The sequence below is a fragment of the Stenella coeruleoalba genome, assembly GCF_951394435.1.
Source record: "Stenella coeruleoalba genome assembly, chromosome: 3".
In the NCBI taxonomy this organism is placed as follows: domain Eukaryota; kingdom Metazoa; phylum Chordata; class Mammalia; order Artiodactyla; family Delphinidae; genus Stenella; species Stenella coeruleoalba.
In genome coordinates this window covers 124953310-124974809 of record NC_137148.1, presented here as the reverse complement: position 1 = coordinate 124974809, position 21500 = coordinate 124953310, and the positions used below count along the sequence as shown (strand labels likewise).

At 47.6% G+C, this 21500-nt stretch overlaps 1 protein-coding gene across 1 annotated transcript in view; it reads right to left on the bottom strand.

Moving 5' to 3' along the window:
• ABLIM3 (actin binding LIM protein family member 3) overlaps positions 1 to 21500 on the bottom strand; it is a 145132-nt gene that overhangs the window by 55553 nt on the left and 68079 nt on the right. Inside the window, exons 4-7 of the mRNA XM_079915343.1 lie at positions 17260 to 17443; positions 15296 to 15408; positions 8815 to 8941; positions 5019 to 5112 (exon numbers count right to left, since the gene is read on the bottom strand). Coding sequence (XP_079771469.1) covers positions 5019 to 5112; positions 8815 to 8941; positions 15296 to 15408; positions 17260 to 17443 — 518 coding nt within the window. The remainder of the gene's footprint in view (positions 1 to 5018; positions 5113 to 8814; positions 8942 to 15295; positions 15409 to 17259; positions 17444 to 21500) is intronic.

Here is a 21500-nt window from a genome sequence, read left to right as displayed (position 1 = left end):
AATGACAGAATGTTCTTATCATCACCAAAGCAAACTCGTTCAAACTTTGGAAGGAGCCTGCTAATTTTCCCAAGCTGAGATGTCGTGGGATTGATTCTCCCATACCATGACAAGGATAATCGTTTTAAATAGTAGTCTCTTCCTACTTTGTGTCTCTTTATCATTTCAATTATAGACCTGTTTCTAGGATGGCAACAGCACGATGGCAAAACTGAAGCTGGCATCTTCCTAAATGTCACGCCCCAGCACCCCACTCCAGCCGCCAGAGGCTTTGTGCCCATCTAGCAATCCTGCCATGAATGGCACTAGAAACCACCTGAGGGAGTGGGGAAGGGAGGCTGCAGAGCAGCAGGTACCAGCAAAAGGAAACCAAGTCAGTGGGATAAGATGAGACATTCTGTCTGTTAACAAGCCAAAGTCTAGAACATAGTGAAGAAAATGGCAAAGAATCAGTACCTGGAAAATGGGGCCCTACTGGAGAGGTCTGAAAACCACAAGCAAGGTTAGGCAAGGCAGCACAGGGACACAGGGCTGTGGTTCTCCTTGGAGAGGACACAGACCAGGAAGGAAGGAGTGTGACTGGCGCTCAGCACGTTGAGGTCTGTCACTGAGCAGGGGTTGTGGGGTGGCCTGGGGAGGGAATGGGAAGGGGAAATGGAATTTAATTAAGTGCCTATTGTGTACCCAGAAATGCACTGGGCCTCGCAGTGGGCAGCTGTTGCTTTGGCCTGGCAAATATCCTTCCTCCTTCCTCCTTCCTCCAGAACTAGCATCAAGCTTTTCCTTGGTGGGATTGACTACCCATTCCCCATGTCAATCCATGTGGTTATTCCAGCTCTATGGTCACAGCTACTGGTTTGGAGATGGGCCTGAGATTCTCCAATGAGGGCCAGTCCCAGGACGCTTGCTGAGCTATTAGGAAAGAGAAAACTCGCCTTCCATCGGAAATGCTGGCTGATAGGATGTAAGCCTAGAGCAATGGTGTCCAATTTCCCCATCATATAGAAGAGGCTTCCTGAGAATAAAGCCAACACAGAAGAAAGTGGCACCAAGAGGGCAAGATATTCCAAACGCATTTGTTTGAGTGCTGGATCCAGCTGTGCCTGAAGTAAGAACTCCTCCTGGGTTTTTATTATGGGAGCTGATAAATTTCCTTTTTGGTCTGAGCCAGCTGAGTATAGTCTCTGTACTTGCAAGCAAAAGAGTCCTGACTAGCTATAAAGGAAAAACACACTCCTGTGTTGGTCCCTTACTCTCAGACTACTACCATACTCATAGCACTTCTGACACCAGCTATGTGGGTGTTTTTTTTTTTTTTCTCCCACACCAAGCAATTCTCTATGACACCAGCTGGGTGTCCTATAATTTAATTTATTCTGACACTCTACTCGGAGAGAACGTCAGACCCCACAGGTTAAGGGCTCAGACCCACAAGACTGTCTGCCCCCAACCCCAATTTAGATGCCAATCATAAGTCCCAGGTTGTCACCTGTATTTCTTACTGACCAGCTATAAATCAGCATTCCCATGACCCCCATCTTGGGTTTAATAATTTTCTAGAATGGCTCACAGAACTCAGGGAAACAGTTACATTTACTGGTTTATTACAAAAGGATATGATAAAGAATAGAGATGAGCATCCAGGTAGAAGAGGCACAAGGTATGTGGGCAGGGGAATGGGGCATCAATGCCCTCTCACTGTGCACCGCTCTCCCAGAACCTCCACCTGCGCAACAACCTGGAAGCTCTCTGAATCCCGTACTTGTGGGGTATTTACGGAGGCTTCCTTGCATAGGCAGGATCCATCACTAACTCAATTTCTAGGCCCTCTCCCCTTCCTGGAGGATGGGAATTGGGGCTGAAAGTTTAAACTTCTAACCATGGCTTGATATTTTTCTGGTGACCAGCCCCCATCCAGGAGCCCACCAAGAGTCACCTCATTAGAACAAAATATGCTCCTATCCCTCAGAAAATTCCAAGCCATTTAGGAGCTCTGTGTGTAGGAACTGAGGTCAAAGATCAAATGTTAGAACAAAATATGCCCCTAGTGCTCTTATCACTTAAGAAATTAGAAGGATTTTAGGAGCTCTGTGCCAGGAACCAGGGGCAGAGACCAATATATATATTTTCTATGATTTCACATTGACATATCTACTAGGAGTTAATAACAGTAGTATTCTCCATTGATAGATAAAGACTCTAATAAGACTGAGAGGAAGTGACTTGGTTAAGGTTTCATGGCTAGAAGTGATAAAACTGGAATCTAAGTCTGTTTCACTCCAACTGTGTATTTTCATACATCGCACTGCCTCAAAGGCCCTGGGTAGCTGAGAGCTGTTGGCATCTGTGTGGGATACGGGAGCCACTCCACTCTCTGGAGTCCCAGATTTCAGCTCTGTCTTTACTAGAAATTCTGCATGTGACCTGGGAAAAGCACCACATGTCTTGGGGCTCACTTTTCTTATATGTAAAACGAGGAGGGTAAACTAGTTGATGGCTAAAAGTCTCTTCCTGCTCTAAGGAAAAAAAAAAAAAAATCAACACGCCCAAGATGCTAACGGAGCCTCGTACAAATGTAATCAATTGAAACCCAGTCACAAGAGCTGCCCAAGAAGAGAAGGCTCTCACATGCTAAATGACAGTAACATGCCAGGGAAAAGACAGCCACCGACACGATTTCAGAGCAGCTTGGAAATGTTGGGACAAATTCCCGTCTACCGCCCTGGCCCTGCGTGTAATCGAACTCTCTTCCTTCTCGAACGAAAAGTCTGCTTTTATGATCTCTCGTGCCACTGACCCTTTACCCCACCGCAATGTGGATGCCCCCTGCCCACAATCCTGCAGACCCAACAAATGGTTCTCCTGAAGGTAACCTTGCCCCACACCTCACAGCTTTTCCTCAGCCGGCACATCCCTACCTGCTCTGTAGAATCTGCCCAACACCCTGACTGACTCTCCATCTTTTCCGGAGCTCTGTCCTCTCATCACCCCTTCCCAATCTCCCCCCACATGCCGACGGCTGCACCTCATGCTCTGACAACTTCTCAGCCCCTTCTGCCCCCTGTAAGCAGCCACTCCTCAAGGCTGCTTTGAGCCCACTTCTCTTCCTCTCTCAGAAATCCTGATGACTCCAATGGTGCCGACTATTATTCAAATCCTAGCATTTTTGAGACTGGTCCCTCCAGGCCTGAGCTTTGTCCCTGAGCTCTGATGCACATTCTCACTGTCCTCTTGAAACCTTCCTGGAATTTCAGCTACACCCCACCCCAAAGAGAACTCGGTATGTTTCTGCCCAGATCAGCTTCCTTCCCTGCCACCCCCAGTTCTGCGGATGGTGACACCAGACTTCCTCTCACCTGGGCTTGACACTCTGGTTCAAGTTTTGGCCTCTTCCCTTTGATGGTTACGTCCACAAGTTGCCCCATGTTTGCAAAGCTACTGGAATTCTACTTCCACAGTGTTGTAGACAGGGTGGTTGCCCCTTCCACTGCCACTGTACCTCCCGAGTCCTTCCTGGGGGGTCAAGGGCTCCTCGCTGGTCTCCCACTTCCAGTTTCTTTCCTCTAAATTTAGCCCATGTACATCACGTTATCCTCCCTAAGATGAAGCTTGAAGCAGGTCACTTCTGCTTGGCCTTTCTACAACACCCCTGCCCCTGTTGCCCCGTAAATGACAAACTCCTCACCCTGGTACCAGGCCTTCAGAAACCTGGGCCCAAACCCTCCCTATGTTTCTGTTTCATGCCTTTTCCTCCACATCTCACTCCTACAGCTCCTTGGAAATGTCTGATGGTTTATCCACTCTGTGCATTGGTTTATCTTATTCTCTCTGATTCCCTACAATCTTGTAAAAGCAATCTTACTACACTGCTCTTTGGTTTAAAATTCTCCAATGGCTTTCCACTGCACTTGCTAGAAAACAGAAACTTCTAAACAGGTCTACAGAGCTTTATGTGACATGCCCTTTAGGATATACTCCATCCTCCTCTAGTCCTGATTTACAGAACTCAGGCACACTGGCCTTTTTCTCTGTTCCCCGAAAGGGTCAAGCTCATTCTTCCTCCAGCTCTTCACATGGCAGCTTCCTGCTCATCCTCAGGGCTCAGCTTCAATGCATCTCCTCAGAGAGTCCATTCCTGGTTGCTACACTTTCTCCTGCTGAGCTGAGATGCGGCTGCAGAAGCCTTCTCAACACACAGCTGACTCCAGGTAACCACAACCGACTGGCCAGATTAGTCAGAATTAATGATTCTGTTCGCAAGGCCTGACCCAGTCTGTCGTCCCTCAGTCACTGTCACATGAGAAAACTGCGGCCTAGAAAGGCAAAGATACCCCAAATCTGGGCATGACTTAGCACCCAACTGTTTCTACTCTTAGGCTACTGTTTTTCATTTGCACCAAACTCTTTCCTGTTTCTGGTTCCTCAAAGTGGGTGGTCCCAAAGCATAGGAAGACAGCTTCCTGGGCCCACAGGGTGTGGGAGGGAAGGCCAGGAAGGCCAGCGAACGAGGGCCCAGGCGAGGGCTCAGGCAAGGGCTCAGCAATGGTGCTGCAGGTTGTCTGTCATGGCAGAGCGAGCTGTGTATCAGAGGTGGAGAAGAGCTGTTGCCATGGTGATGGACCAACCAAAGAAGGGCTTAGGGAATAGGCTGCTAGACAAGCTGGTTCTTAAATCAGCACATTACCAAATGCTTAAAAAATAAAGCAGGGTTGGGAAGAAAATCATAATTGTCACTCCCCAGTAATCGAGCTGGGTCTAAATCTAGAGAAGCAACTGATATTTCCAACACAGCATTTTTGGAACAAGGAATAATTTCGTCCAGCTCCTCATTTTGGGGGTACCCAGAGAAGATATCTGCTCAAGGTTACGTAGCAAGCTAAGCTGGGGTAGAGAAAACGGGGGAGGTAGAGGCTATGGAAAAAGGGATGTGGGGTGACTCTCCCCTTCCTCAGGGATGACTTTTTGGAGTCACAGGCCATCCTGCCCAAACATCTTCAGAGTTCCTTGTACCCACTCACCTCCAAGACCCTGCCGCTGATGTATCGGTCACAAGTCTCGCACTTAATGCCAAACTGGGAGTGGTAGTCAGACTCGCAGTACGGAACGCCATCCCTGCAAGAGGAAATCCACACAGGAAGAGGAAGTTAGGGGGGTTTACGGGGGTGTCACGTGGAGCTTCCCAGACCTGCGGGCAACTGTGACTGGGCCAAGATTAGAAGCACTCAGGGAACTGTTAAAAATGCCAATTCCCCAGACACCCTTCAGATATACAAAATCAGACGATTCCTGGGATGGGGGGATCCCAGGGAACCTGCATCTTGACAAACTCCCTGAGCGTGCCTGGGAACCACCGGTCTGCTGCTGGCTGTGAGTGTCCCTTTTCCACTCTTCTTCCTCTCCCTCCCCACAAATTCTCCAGACCTACTTTTTCCTTTACCCCAAATGGCTCTTTTAAAAATTCATTTAAAAATAAAATTTTATTTTATTTTATTTAGAATAGGTAATATTTGCATTTGGCACATTACAGAGGCACAAAGGGGAAAGCCTTTATCCCCCTCTCAGCCTCTGCCAGTTTCCCTTCCAGGAGGTCATCAATATGATCAGTCATCTGATTGTGCCCCTGGATCAGTAGAAAACAGGAACCCCTTCTCCCCCGACCACCTCCTAAGTGCTCTATTCTTGCCCAGTGCTGATAACTTATTGGGCAGTAATAAGATTACTGTTAGTTATTCTTATACGACCCTCTACTACTAATAGCCATTGATATTTATTGCTTGGTGTGTGTCAGGCCCTCTGAGGGTGTTTTACATAGGTTATTTCATCTAATCCTTGCAGCAGTCCTATGAGGTTGGAATTATCAGTCTCCCCAGTGTATGGATGAGAAAACCCAATTCATATGACCTGGAGCTGGTTCAAACCCAGACGGTCTGGTTTCTCCCAGGTTGTCCTGAGAATTAAAGGACATGGTTCCAGCGTGTCCCAGGGCTCAGCACAGCGCCCGGCCTAGAGTGAGTACTTGGCAAATGGCAGCTAGGGGAATCCTCATGATTGCTGAGGGGGTCTTTAAGGAGGACGTTTGGGGCTCAGCTTTCAAGGGCCCATGTGGAGATGGCTGGAGCATCAAAGAGCTCAGCCCTGCTCCAGCCCTGCCTAGCTCTAAGGACCAGATCTGATGACATCTCTCTGAAGTGCTGATGCCATCTTTCGTACGCAACAGAACTCGCTCACACACACAGAGGCCTAAAGAACAGGCATGTCCAGGCTGCTGCCCTGTGGGCACTGCTAGGAGCCCACCCTGGGCAGCAGAGCCGTCAGTGTTTCCTGAAGGAGAGTTGGCAATGAGGACCCGTGCTCAGCAAAGTCACCAGGTGAGACTGTTGTCTGTGGGTCCACGAGACAAGCGTCCCCTTCCCCCAACCCTTCCACACTGTGTGGGGATGGGTGGGTGACCCTGCAGGGGGATAGTCATTTGTCAGGAGGCGGGCACAATGAGCCAGAAAAATTTGGGTATAAATGCCAACACCTCCTAATTTGGACCCATGAGGTTGTGAGGCCTTCGGGAATTTGAAATATACATGATTCTAAAAAGATGCAGATGGTAAAAATGAACATTAACCGGGTACTGATTAGGTACAAAGCACAGATCTCTGAGCCCTGACACAACCCTATGAAGCAGGTCGTCTTCTTAGCCCTGTTTTTATAAATGAGGAAACTGAGACTCAGAGAAGTTGAGTCCCTTGCTGAGGTCAAGTGGGCTGGGCTTCTAACCTGGGCATCAACGCCACAGCCAGGGCCTCTAAGCATCTGACACTCTGCTGGCAGATGGATGAAGAGCCCAGGGTCCGGCTGCAGAGGCCCAAGGCGTGGTGGGCAATCTGAGCTGGACCTGCTTGCGAGGAGCTCTGAGCAAACCCTTACTCCCCCAGAGAATTTGGACTGAGGCTCACAAACTCAAGGACTCCTGGCTGGCAACTCACCAAGGGCACTCGTTACTTGGCGGGCACAGAGGTGCATGCCAAGCTCCACTAACATGGCCTTCAAAGCTCTCGGGGCTGTGACCTCAGCTCAACCTCTGCAGCTTTGGACTTCACCTGTGCACACACCCGAGTTCCCACAAACTGGATGGACGTGTCCAGCACCTCCCTGCCCTTGCCCAGGCTGGGCATTCTGCCTACAAGCTTTCCTTCTTTACATTTTCAAACCTTATACCCCTTTTCAAGGTCTGGCCCAAATATCACCATCTTCCATAAAGCTCTCATATATTCCAGATTCCACTTCTGCTAGTTAGAAGTGAATAGTCACAGCCCTTCGCTTAGACCTCTGACACAGACAAGGGTCGTCTAGCTAGCATCTATCTCCCTTTCTGCCAGCAGCAGTACCTCGCCTGGGTTTTCCTGGGAACCACCCCTTCGCACTCGCAGTTACGAAGAACTCAGAAACAGCTGCTCTCTGGCTCGAGGGTTGAGATCCTCCTGGCCAGTGATTGGTCAAGAATGGGCATGTGACCCACCGGTGGCCAAATCAGAGGCAGCTGTGGGACTTTTGCTGGAGTTCTTGGGAAAGAAGCCTCTCTCTCTCTGCCAGGTTTACGAAGCTGCTAGAATGAAAGCCTGGAGCTGCTGGTGATCATCTTTGCTACCATTTGGGGAGGGCCTGCTTGAGAATGAAACAAATGCAGAGGAAGGTAAAGCTGAGAGGGAGAGAGAGAGAGAGTACTAATGACATCTTTAAGCCCTTGGATTCATCCATACCAGAAGCCAGAATGCCGCGGCCTTCCCATTTCTATGAGTCAGTAAACTCCCATTTTTGCTTTTTAAGGGAGTTTGAGTTGGGTTTTCTGTCACTTATGATTGGAAAGGTCTTAAAGAACAGAACTTCTCTTGAGCTCTCAATCACGTATCCCCTGGGGGCACAGTTTCTTATGTATATAGCTTATCTCTCTTATTTTTTGATAGCAGAAACCATGCATGCTACAAATTTACATGCTCACTGTGTCCTAGCATCGGGCCAGAGGCGATACCTGAGAAGTGTCTGGATCATAAAGTGTCAAAGCTGTGAGGGTCTGTGGCCCTAATTCTTTTTAGGTACTTGAGTATGTAAACGTGGTCACAAGGGCCTAGCACAAGGGGGCTTGTCTAGTGCTCAGTGTGTAGGCTGGGCCATCTTCCCTGACAACTGTGTGTCCATCATCTCTTATCTCAATTCATTCAACAACTGTATTGTTGACTATGGGTTGGGCATTGTGCTACACAGCAGCAGAGGATTAAACAAGTCCCGCCCTAGTGAGGACAGGCACTAAATATAATCATTGGAGCAAATTACTTACTGCCTGAGACAGTTTCTACAGCTTTTCAAATGGGGATAAATATCTCATGGGGGTAGTCATGGGACTTAATGTGATAATTCGTGCACAGCAGTTAGTACATTCCTTGTCCACAATAAAAGCTCAATAAATGGTAGCTAGTATTATTAACCTTACTAAAAAGTTAACATGGATAAATATACAATTGCAAATGGTGTTGGCCTGTATGAAGGAAAAGAATAGGGCAGAATGAGGCCAACTCTGAGGAGAGGGTGTGGGACCCGAGACCAGAAGGGAGGAGCAAGCATGTGCGGAGCAGAGAAGAGTATCTGAGGCAGAGGAAGCACCGCGTGAGGGCCCAAGGTGTGTGGGGTGCTGTTTGCGGCCAGAGTGTGGTAGCTGGATGGAAACAGAGGGAGATGCTGCTGGGGACTCAGGCAAGGGTCATGTGCAGCCAGGTCTGGGAGCATGCAGAGGCCAGGCGGGCGGGGCGGGGAGGGGGAGAAACCCACTTGCTGATGTACTCCCCGGTGAGGATGATGCTGCAGGTCTGGCATTTGAAGCAGCTGACGTGCCACTGCTTGTCCAGAGCCAGGAGTGACTGGCCGTGCTTGATCTCCTCCTTGCACCCAGCGCAGTCTGCAAAGACAAGAGGATGTGCTGAGCAAAGCATCCTGGGCCCCTAGAGTCCTGCCATCATCGCACACCTGAGTCAAGGAAACCCCTCCTGGAATGCCAGCTTTTCCACAACTGCTCCCACCCTGGCACTGGCACCTGTCGAGACTCTGCCAGGTGAGGGAAAGGCCAGCGGAGCCCTGGCCTCTTGATAAGTGGTCTTGGTGTGAGGGAGAAAGACAGACCTCCCAGGGTTCCTCCAGAAAGTTCCCTGCTGGTCATCCTGACAACTGTTCATCCAGAATGGACCCTGCACTGCTTCTGCTCTCGAGTTGCTAACTAAGCTCATGCAAGTCTCTGTGACCCAGGGACCTGCAGTATCAGTGTCACCTGGGAGCTCAGAAATGTGCAGCAATGTGGGCCCCACCCAGATCGACTGAATTTTTAATTATTTTATTTTATTTTTATTGAAACATGCTTGATTTACAATGTTGTGTTAGTTTCAGGTGTACAGCAAAGTGATTCAGTTACATATATATGTATATATATGTATCTTTTTCAGGTTCTTCTCCATTATAGGTTGTTACAAGATACTAAATATAGTTCCCTGTGCTATACAGTAGGTCCTTGTTGCTTATCTATTTTATGTATAGTAGTGTGTACCTGTTAATCCCAAACTCCTAATTTATCCCCCTCTTTCCCCTTTGTTAACCATAAGTTTTTCTATGTCTGTGAGTCTGTTTCTGTTTTGTAAATAAGTTCATTTGTATCATTTTTCTAGGTTCCACATGTAAGTGATATCATATGATATTTTTCTTTCTCTGCCTGATTTACTTCACTTACTATGATAATCTCCATGTCCATCCATGTTGCTGCAAATAGCATTATTTCATTCTTTTTTATGGCTGAGTAATATTCCATTGTGTGTGTGTGTGTGTGTGTGTGTGTGTGTGTGTGTGTGTATATATATATATATAAAAAACACATCTTTATCCATTCATCTACTGATGGACATTTAGGTTGCTTCCATATCTTGGCTATTGTTAATACTGCTGCAATGAGCATTGGGGTGCATGTATCTTTTTGAATTAGAGTTTTCTCCAGATATATGCCAAGGACTGGGATTGCTGGATCATATGATAGCTCTATTTTTAGTTTTTTGAGGAACCTCCATACTGTTTTCCATAGTGGCTGCACCAATATACATTCCCACCAACAGTGCAAGAGGTTCCCTTCTCTCCACACCCTCTCCAGCATTTATTGTTTGTGGACTTTTTGATGATGGCCATTCTGACTGGTGTGAGGTCACACCTCATTTTTTTGCAGTTTTGATTTGCATTTCTCTAATAATTAGCGATTTTAAGCATCTTTTCATGTGCCTGTTGTCCCTCTGTATGTGTTCTTTGGAGAAACATCTATTTAGGTCTTCTGACCATTTTTCAATTGGATTGTTTTTTTGATGTTGAGCTGTATGAGCTGTTTATATATTTTGGAAATTAAGCCCTTGTCGCTTACCTACTGAATTTTATCAAGATCTCCAAGCACAGTAGAGTTTTGCTCAATGGCAAGGGCCCTGTTTGTGATTTGTGTGTTTTGTGGTTAAATCTATTTTCTTGCCTAGCACCGTGCTCAGCACATAGTTAAGAACTCAAAGCAGATTTGCTGAATGAGTGTGAATGAGCAGGCCTCATAGCACTCAGGCAAAGGACAGAACTTACCACACACACCTCCTCCCCAACATGATTATATACCAAACATTTGCCTCCCCAAGCAGCAAGGATTAAAGAGTCTGATGAGATCGTTCCAGAGCAGAAAGGTGCCCTTGCTCTCCGTTCCCCTCACCCTGGACTGTGCACTGGGGCCAATATTGAATGTAGGGGGCCCCAGAGTCTGCCTGTTGCTCAATCAGTGTCTGCGGAGGGGCAGGAAATAGAGGCCGTGTCCAAGATACTTGGGAGAAGCGGGAAATTCAGGCCTAGCCGACCGGATGTCCCACTCTGGAGGAGGAAAGGGTCATGGTGCAAAGTTTACTAGAGGACAAGCCTGCCTCCTGGCACCAAAGCAAGTGCATACTTGGGAGCAGTGGTGAGAAAAGAGACGGCTATCAAGTTGGGAGAGGCTGGCTGAAGCTCTCACATCCAGCTGGGAGCCTGTCCTGGGACAGGAGATGAGGTGTCCATGTGTCTAAGAAGCGGTGTGCCCAGCAGGCTGTGGGGAGGGTCTGGGCCCTGATGAAGTGTGTGTATGAAGCAGCTCCCACAGTCCGCGCCTCTTGGCCACACAGCACCTTTCTAACATCTCTTAGTGCAAGCTGCGGGCAGGAAGGTCTCCCATTGCAAAATGCTTCAAGTCCCAGGCCTTCAAATGGGGGCTGGGAGAATAGTTTTAGGATTTCTTTTCTCCTGGGATAAGTCTACCCCCACTCCATCCTGATCATCACAGTCTTCAGAATGTCATAGTTTAGAGAGGTCAGGTACCCCCTCCTCTTTTATAGACAGATGGCCTCTGAAGTGACTTGCCCATGCTCCGAACAGTAAAACCCAAGGGCTCAGGCATCTGGTCCAGCTTTCTAGGCCACAAATGCTGACCGTGTGTCTCTGTGGGCCTCGTTGATAGGGTTAAATGATTCCACTGGGGCTCAGAGTTCACAGAGCATTTGGCCAAAGTCCCACCCAATGCAGGAATCTACAGCATTCTCAACAGGGGTGGGCACCTTCCTCTGTGTCATCGCTTCCAGGGGTAAGCAGCTCACCCTCCCTTTTTTTTTTTTTTTTGCAGTACGCAGGCCTCTCACTGTTGTGGCCTCTCCCGTTGCGGAGCACAGGCTCTGGATGCGCAGGCTCAGCGGCCATGGCTCACGGGCCCAGCCGCTCCGCGGCATGTGGGATCTTCCCGGACCGGGGCACGAACCCGTGTCCCCTGCATCGGCAGGCGGACTCTCAACCACTGCGCCACCAGGGAAGCCCTATTCTCATGTTTTTAACTCATACTCTGTGCATTATCCAATCTCTGATATGAGGTCAGAAGCAATATTCCTGAGGTAGGAAGGCCTGCTGATTCCTCCTGAGAATTCTGGCTTACCTGCTCCACATGCTTTTTCCTTTCATGTTATGCTGCTCACCCTCCACTCTACAGCTTCATATTTATCAGGACCTTTTCCTCCCTCTTCTCTCAACTTTCACTCTTGGCCACGCAGCAGAGCCTCAAACACCCCATCCGGGAGCCTGGGTCTGGTGTAATAAGCAGGGTCAGGAAAACCACACCCTGTCCCAAGTTGGATCCTGCAGACCCAGCTGTCCACTCCATTCCTCCTACGTTCCTCTTTATTCCAAAATTACAACCTTCAGCTGGCAGAAAGTGTGATGCCACCACTTGTTCCTCCTAAATCCCTCAGTTTACTGGAGACTCTAAAGACCCCAGACAACTATTTTTAGTTTTTTTGACTGTGTCATTCATTCCACTTAGATCAGCAAAAATAAGTGGGTTTGTGAGTCATAGCAAGCTCCCCACCTCGTTTTAGGCAACTAATCCAGGGAGACAGGACCCTTCCTATTAGCAAGTCATGTCTCTGGTATAGGGTGTTAAGGAAATAGGCTCCAAAGCCAGACTGCCTGGGCTCACATTCCAGTTACATTATCATTATCTGAGTGACTTTGGGCAAGTCATTTATGCTGTCTGAGTCTTCGTTTTCTCATCTAAAAACCACTACTCTTATCTCCCTCGTAGAGTTATTATATTGATTAAATGAGATGCTATATATAGAAAACTTAGTGCAGTGCCTGACAACAGTAATGGCCAATCAATGTTAGCAATAGTGATGGTGGTGGTTTTGGTGGTGATGGTGGTGGTGCTACTGCTGCTGATTCTTCTCAGTGAGGTCTGTGCAGTGCCTGGCAATTGTCACCGTCAATCAATGTTAGCAGTGGTGATGGTAGTGTTGGTGACAGTGGTGCTTGTAATGATGGTGGGGGTGATTGTGAAGATGGTGGTGGTGGTGGTGGTACTTATGGTGCCGATGCTACTTCTGCTCCTGATTCTTCATGGTGAGATCCGTGAGGAAACATTTCTTCCGCCTGTGATAAGTAATACAATTCTTTTCTCTTGACAGTTCCTAAGTATTCTTCTTGATCTCTTTTGAGTAGATACTGCTCCCGCTTTTCCAGAATGTCTGTACATTCAGGGATGAAACTTCACAGTCCTGTAGCTCAAGAACACAGCAAGTTTTCCTGCTTTCATTTTCCTTCTCCATGATATGTTCTTCCCCTTAGCACTCTCTTGAATCTTGTTTTAGTTCCCTCCATCCTTGGGGAACTAAGCAGACCTTCCAACTTCCCCTCAAGTCAGGAGGCTGCCTTGCGTTTACAGCATGGATAATGACCACCTTTGGGGAGAAAACATTTCTATGAAACGTATGCCCTGTAGCTCCACACATGGATGTCTAGACTTCATGAGTAACAAGATGAGCCATGATCCTAGGCATCCCCCCGGAGACGGCCCACGCGCTCACTTGCTCTTCTGCACTCACTCTTCCTCACCTTCTTCACCTCCTGATCTGCAGAATTATGGTGGACACAGCCTCTTCTTGTGGACATGCTCCCATGCAGGGCTCCCGCACTTAGCCGAGGAAATCTCCCACCTGTCTGAGATTCCCCAAGGCACGCAGTACACGCAACACTGAGTGAAGTAATAGTGAAGTAATAGCAGATTCAGGAATCTTATTCTCCGTTCTCCTTTGGGATGTTTCCTAGACTAAACCTCCAAGCCAACAAAATCCCTCACTTTATATTTAGAGAGCATTTTACACACTATGACGTATGTTGGTTTGATTCCCGAATACTGATACACTTGCTTTCCACAAAGTTGGGTAAACTGAGCCACAGGGAGGCTACATGATGGCTGTGCATTCACACACAAGGATGGCAGCCTCCTGACTCCAGCCGGCTTCCCTCTGTGAACTCACACGTGGTCCCACTGGTGTCTGGGCACCTTGGCAGCATCAGCCATGGTGCCGTGGTCCTGCACCCCAGCCTTGCTGTCATTCTGGATGACGCTTTCAAGGAGTTATGAAGGATAACAGTGTGTGCACTCAGCCACCTCAAGATGGAAACCTGATCAGAGCGGCCAATTTTTCTTGAGCCCCACCGAAGACACGGACGGAAAGTCTGGGAGCAGATCTGATTCAACTGAAAAGAAAGGAAGGGCAAGTGGGGGAGCCTCCCCACTGGCTCCCATGCTAATGGAGCCCCTGGGAGCTCAGCCCTGCTGACTTGGGGTATTCTGTGCTCGCCCTCCTGAGCCGGACACAGCCTCAGCATGCTGACTCTGCTGGTGCCGTGGCCAACAGCCCCCATACCACACAGTGATGCCGCACAAGATGCTAATGGGCTTTCATTGATTCTGACGACAAGGCCAGTGAGAGTGTCACGTAACATGAAAGAATGCCGGAGCTTAGCTTGGCTTACCAAGACCCAGGGGGCTGTGTCCGTGTGTGTGTGAGCACATGCAGTCAGTGGCCTGACAAGGGCATCTTGGAACAGTGATTTGGATATCTTACAGCTAGACACGTTTGAATGGAATGGACATTCCACAAATCAGAATGACTGTTCCGAGGCACTATTGATCCTCAGTTCCCCCCAACTCCCAATCTATGTTTTGGTGATAGAACGTGACCTTTACGATGGCCTGCCAAGTGTCCCCCTCATCCCTAGACAGTAGTTCTCAGTCTTAGGAGAAGCGAATGTATCACCCAAGAAGCTTATTAAGATTGTAGATTTCTAGGTCCCATTCCTAGAAGTCCAGAGTGGGCCCAGAAATCTGTATTTTTATCAGTCCTGCAGTGAAGCTGATATCATGGTCCACGGAACACACCCTAAGGGGCACTAGCACAGCCCTTGTGGCCTTCTCTCATATTCCCTTTTTTTTTTTTAACATCTTTATTGGGGTATAATTGCTTTACAATGGTGTGTTCATATTCCCTCTTTTGTTAAGATATGTCTGCATATTCTTCTTTAGTGGAGTTTGTAAAACTTGACAGCCCCTGGTGGAAAACACTTGATCAGCTCTGTTGCGATGCCCTTGGGAGTGTGGACCAGAGGGGAGATAAGGAGCCCTGTTCATCCCAGGAGAACCACCCAAGTGGCCAACACATGGCACAGGCCATCCTTGTTCACAGTCGGGCAGCCTGTTTTCCCTGCGTTTGTGCTTTGGGAAGTTTGTGAGTCTGGGCTGTGTGCCAACTGGGTCATGCTTCAGGAGTCCTCCAGGGTGGGAACCTCCCCCACTTCCCTCCAGGCTGTGGAAACGTTAGCGAAGCTGGGACAGGAGAGCCCTGGGAGATGGCACTCGTGGACGGCGACGTGCCCCGTGGGGAGGACTCACGGCTTGGTCCACGGATCTTGATGGGCTTACTGCTCGTCATGGACTGGGAGCATGTCTGACACAAACATTCCTTCCCGCTGAAGGTCACCTTGTCTCCAATGGGGAAAGGCTTCCTGCAAGAGGGATGAAGGAGAAATTCAACACCACCTCTCCAGAGGGTTGTGTCTATAAGTGACTTGACAACACATGTGCCTGAAGACCTTTGGTAGCACACATAGAGCACCAGGTACATTCAAGTGCTGTTCACGGGGCCAGGCTAAACCACTCAGTTAGGGCCAGGACCGGAACTGGAGACCCAGTTGGGCCATTTACATGATTTTTGAACACTGGGCAAATCATGACACTTATTTGGGCTTACATTTCTCTTCTATAATGAAGAGGCTAAAAATGTCTCAGAGGTACTTCCTCTTCCTGGAAGGACTTCTTCCATCCCAACTTGACCTATCCCCTGTATGTCAGGAAGAACTCATTCAACTCCCCAACTTGCCAAAATTTCCTTCTTTCACTCCACAGGAAGTTTAGACATCCTCAAAGAACCTCTTCCTCTGCTCGCCTGCATTTGCACAGTTTGAGTTTCACAGCTCAGGGGCTCAAGCTCATCATGTCCTGCCTCCCTAACTAAATATAAAGCGCATAGAACCCTCAGCACAGCTGATCCCATCACACAGCAGCTCTCGCTCATGCGGTCTGGGATGACTGTTAATGTGGACTCTGAGTTTATGCCCCCGTAAGCCTGCAGTGGCTCCACTGCCCTTACATTAGCAACATGAACAATGGAGGGAGTGCCAGGGAGGGAGGGGAGCCATGTTCTCATCACAGCCCAGGCACTGACTCATGGTAAAAGGACCCGGCATGACCTTGGGAAGGCACCTATTCTCCATGGGGCTTCACAAAACCTCCACTTTAGACCATACGACTACTGTGCAAACTTCCAATGGTTCTGGGATTCCAGGTCTTAAGGGTTGGATGAATGAATGAATTCCACTGGGTGATAATATTTTCTTCTGCACTGTGTCGTTAGTCTCAATCAGAAACTCTAATTGGTTAGTTACTCTAACTGGTAACAAAGAGGTGGTTATTTTACAAGGAGAATACTTAATCTATAAATGACTTTCCCAATTAAAAAATGCATACATATACTCCAATCGTGCTTTACTTATGACTTAATCAGAGCAGTCCATTAAATGTTAACATATCTGTGGGCAGGGTTGAGGTTTTCTTTATTTTTTTCATCTCCTTAATATGGTGCTTAGCATACACTGGGCCCTTAATGTACATTTGATAAGTTAACAAGTGACAGGGACGCTGAGGGTGGGGAGGAGGGAAGGGGTGAGCTTTCCATCACCTATCAGAGGTCTTGAGAGGCTAGATAATGATCATATGATAATGAAGAGAATAAAAGTGGACACAATTTGGTACCAGTCATTGAGATAAGGTCTCTCTGCATGTACCATCTCATTTATCTTCATGGAAACCCAATGAAGTTGGACTGGCTTTGATGTCGACTCACCAATGAAGCGGAGGCTTACAGAGGTGGGGTCACCTGCCAGGGTCGTGGAGGAAGGCTATAAACAGATATTCCAGTACCGCATGTGGCTGAGGGTGTGAAAGCCTGAGCCAGATTCATGGATTCCAAACTGAGTTTTGAGAGGCCAGGGCCCTCAGTGGTTCCTTCAGGGCCTTTTGATGGGAAGTGGGAGGCTGAGTGTTGGGGCTCAGATCCTTACGCTGCCTTCATCTCGGACAAACTAGTGTTTTATACTAGATCACGTTTGACAAACAGGATTCAGCCGCTAAATGTTTGAAAACCACTAGCCTGTCAGGTCCTTCCACCCCTGAGATTAGAGGATGCACGTGTCCAGCAAAAAGCCGAGTAAGCCCCGGATCTGCCTGGGAAAGGCCATTTCTTCCCTTCCGCAGGATCCCAGGCAGAGGGTCCCCGCCCCCGCTGGCCTGCTGCTCACCTGCACAAGCTGCACACGAAGCACTTGGGGTGGTAGGTGCGGCCCAGCGCAGAGATGACCTCGCCCGTGATGAAGTCCCGGCAGCTGTCACAGCGGGTGCCGTAGAGTTGCTGGTAGTCCTGGGTGCAGATGTACTCCTGGTTCTTGAAGAAGAAGCCTGACTGAGCCAGGCCACAGCCACACACTTGGGGAAACAAGGCGGGAAACAAAGGCAAGTGAGTCAGGGGGGGTCTGCAAGCATGAGGTTCTCGCTGGGGACAAGGCTGCTGTCTGACTCAGTCGTAAGTGGCCAGAGAATGGTGATGCATGGGACGTCAGGGGCCTTTAGGGCCAGTGCTCCTTAAAGGATGGCCCGAAGACCACTTGCCTCAGAATCACCTGGCGGGCTTCTTGAGATGCAGCTGCCTGGACCTAAATCAGACTCCCTCGGGTTGGAGCCCAGGCATCTGCATTTTAGCACACTCCCCAGCTGATCCTGATACATGCTGAGGCCACCCATGTTATACAATCCTCTTAAAACATGGAGGAAAAGTTTAAAGCCATGTAGCTCACGCAACGCAACGCAGCTGGTGGTATCATGAGTTTGATGAAAGAATCATTCAGTTAAAAATGCCCTGGGCATTTCCTACGTGCATGAGTCTGTCTTAGGTGAAGATGAGTTATGATGGCAATGGGATGTATGATTTGAAGATTATAATCCAGCTTCACCATAGCCATAAAAGGTAGATCTGTTCCCAGGCAGGAATGATAAAACACAATCCTTGAAATCCAAAGAGCTAACAATGGATGCAGAGGGAAGGCCACATAGAACATACATCAGTGGGGACAGGCTGTGGGCTGGTGTAGGTAGCAAGTGCTGTGAGTGGGAGGAATCAATGAAGGCTTTCTGGAGGAGGTAGCGTCTAAGTTGAAGGGAAGGAATGGAATGAGCTAAAGCACAAAGGCAGGAAACTACAGGCGATATTTGTGTGGAGATGGGGCTAGGGTAAGGGTGGTGTTTTTAGAGAGTGGAAGGCAATATTACAGGAAAATATTGCCAGGCCAGTTGGAGGAAGAGGGGCCAAGTCCAGTTTAAAACGTTTAGGCTTTGTGGGAAACTAGGAAGCCACGGATGGTTTCTCCCCTAGTTTTTAAAATCTTAAATTATTTTGAAAAATCTCGGACATATACAACAGTAGAGAGAAGATTATAATGATTCCCCATTACCCAGCTGCAGAAATGATCAATTGCACTGATGACTTCTAACAGAGAGGCAACATGATTTCATAAGGTACTTTATAAAGTCTTTTGGGATATCCTTGTGGACAATATGAAGTAATATAGGGCAGATAATAGAAAAGCAGGTGGATATAATTATAGGTGTCTGAACAACTGAATCATGTGGGACTCCCCTCCCCCAAAAGGCTTAGAAACGTGGGAAATGAGATTTCCCTCTGAGAGTTAAGTTATGAAACGAACACATAATGGGAAGAGCAGGAAAAGGCTAAGTTTCTTCCAAGAGATTGAATGACTCTCAGGGCCACCAGAACGGCTGAGTTTATCGATCCAGCTAAAGCAAGGATGGGTCAGCCAGGAAGGGGCTGGTCAGCAATCAAAGGAAGGCCACTTGAGAGCTCATTCAAATCCCGAGACCAAAAAAAAAAAAAAAAATCCCGAGACCAGCTCCCCTTGTTCTGAGTCTGACAGTTTGACTTTCTACATAGGTTGCCTTTGTGAGACAACCAGCTGATCAGGGCAACATGAACTAGTACAACGGAGAGTTACAGCTCTTGTTTATGTTAATAAACAGGCACTCGGGTTTTATACGTCGGTTTCCCAAAAGATGTGGTTAGCATGACTCAACTTTACCAGGTGTGATCCACGGTGGGGAAACCAACAAGATGTTTTCCAAGCCTGTAAGTGCGAGGACCTGGCCTGAACTGGGTGACATCACCCCAGTAAATACTCTCTTATCTTTAATAGGGAAAGTTGTTTTGCAAAAGCAGCCAGGTTAAAAGTAGGAGGGACTTCTAGGTGAATGTCAGAAGTATTTTGCAAGTGTTTGTTCACTCTGCAGGCCAGAGGTAGGCTCCAAGGGCCAAGGTGAGGGAGGAGGGCGGCTCCAAATGTCACAGCACCAGGGGAAACGGTCTAGGACCATGAGAGACTCTGCTCTGGGAGTCCTGGGCACCTGGGCTATCTAACTGGGCCCAGTTAGATAGCTGGGCTATCTAACTCTCTGGGTGACCTGGGATATCTAACTGGGCTATCTAACTCTCTGGGTGACACTGAACTTGGTCCTCTGTTGTCTGGGGCCTCTGTTCACTTCTGTGTAAAGAGCAGAAACTGGACAAGAAATGACCTGAGATTTTCTTCTGACACTGACATCCTGTGAGTCTAGGAGAAGGTAGGGCTGACTATAAGCCTAAACATTTTAAATTCCACGTGAGGTAGAGCTGGCAGCCGCTGGGGACCACCCCTGCAGAGAGGCAGGGCTTATGAGTAGAAGTGGTGCTGGTGGTGGTGGTAGGTGGGGAAGGGTCCAACTTTCATCAGGCTTCATGAAATCTCATCACAGCAAACAATGCCTGGTCTGGAAGGCAGGCGAGGCCAGAGAACAGGCTGTGCTGGGGTGTGCAGGTGGCAGATCAATTGACTTCATGGCTGTGGAATTAGTCAGGCATGGCCTACAACCTCATTGGAAACAGCTCCTGTTTTTTCCCTTCTTTTCTCTCCTTTGTGTCCCCTGCCAACTCCACTTCCAGAGCTACCTCTCCCAGTGGAGAAAACCAGGAGGCCATACGAAAACTTGGAACAATCAGTTCCTTCATTTCCCCCAAGGAGCTGAAGGAGGAAGGTAGAAAGGATGTAAAGGTTGATAAGAATCCCAGGGGTTCCTGGAAATACAGTGGGGAACACGGGGTGGAAGGAAAGCTGGACCAGCACGACAGATATATTTGAGGCTCAGCAGAGCTCTGCATTCAAATAACAGGAAAGGCCATGGAGAGGGTCTGTAGTATGGAAGTGATGTGGAATTAATACATCCAGGGCAGTCATTATTCTGTGAATCAGAAAAATATAGTCTATTAATTAAAAGAAAGATTATATAGCCTGACAATGGGACAGAATATGGGAACTCAGAACTGCTTTCAGAAAACACAGAATGCTCACTGTAAACACAAGGCCTAGAACAGGACGTGCACACAGCCCTACTGTGTTTCAGTGGAAAATGTACTGTTTTGAGGGTCACTGGACCTTCCTCCATATTCCCATTCTAGCACTCAGGTGCTGTGTGACTTTGAAAAAGTGACCTCACCCCTCTGGAGCTCAGTTACCTCATTTGTAAAATGAGGGGGCTATGTGGTAACTGAGGACACATCCAGATCTGAGAGTCTAGGATTCTGTCATATAATTCTGTTGATTTTCAACTTTTCAAATGAGACAGTTTTATGGAATTTCAAAATCAAAGTGTTGGAAGGGCCCCCGAGGGTGATCTCATTATTTTAAACATTTAAATTGTGAAATATATTATACATACAGAAGATGTAGTAAATATATATGTACAGTGTAAAGAAGAATAAAACATGCTCCCAGCTACTCACTACCGAGTTTATGAAACAGAACATCACCAGCAGCTCGGAAGCCTGTTCCCATCTACCTAAGAGCACCCTGCTTCCCACACCATGCCCCAAATTGTGTTTATCATTCTCTTGCTTTTCTTTACAGTTTTACTACCTTTGAGGTATCTACAAACAATATATTGTTTAGTTTTGCCTGTTTTTGAACTTTATATGGATGGAATCATACTGCATCTACTCTTCTGTGTAATTTACTGCTTCATTCTCTCAGTATTATGTTTTTGAGATTCATCCATGTTGATGCATGTAGTTGTGGGTCACTCATTTTCACTGCTGTGCTGTATTTCGTTGTCTGACTATATCACAATTGATCTATTCCACTGCTGAAGGACATCCAAGCTGCTTGTGGTTTTTTTTTTTTCCTTTATGGAAATGCTGCCTTGAACATTCTTGTATTTGTGAGGTGATGTCTCACTGTTTTCCAGTAAGTTTTTCCCATTTACATTCCCACCAGCAGTTCTCACTGAGCTATATTATCACAGATACCAGGTAACACCTAACTTCTTATATTTAGTTAACATGGTACAGGTGAAAGGATGTTCTATTGTGATTTTTTTTTTTGTTTTGTTTTTTTTTTTTTTTAACATCTTTATTGGAGTATAATTGCTTTACAATGGTATGTTA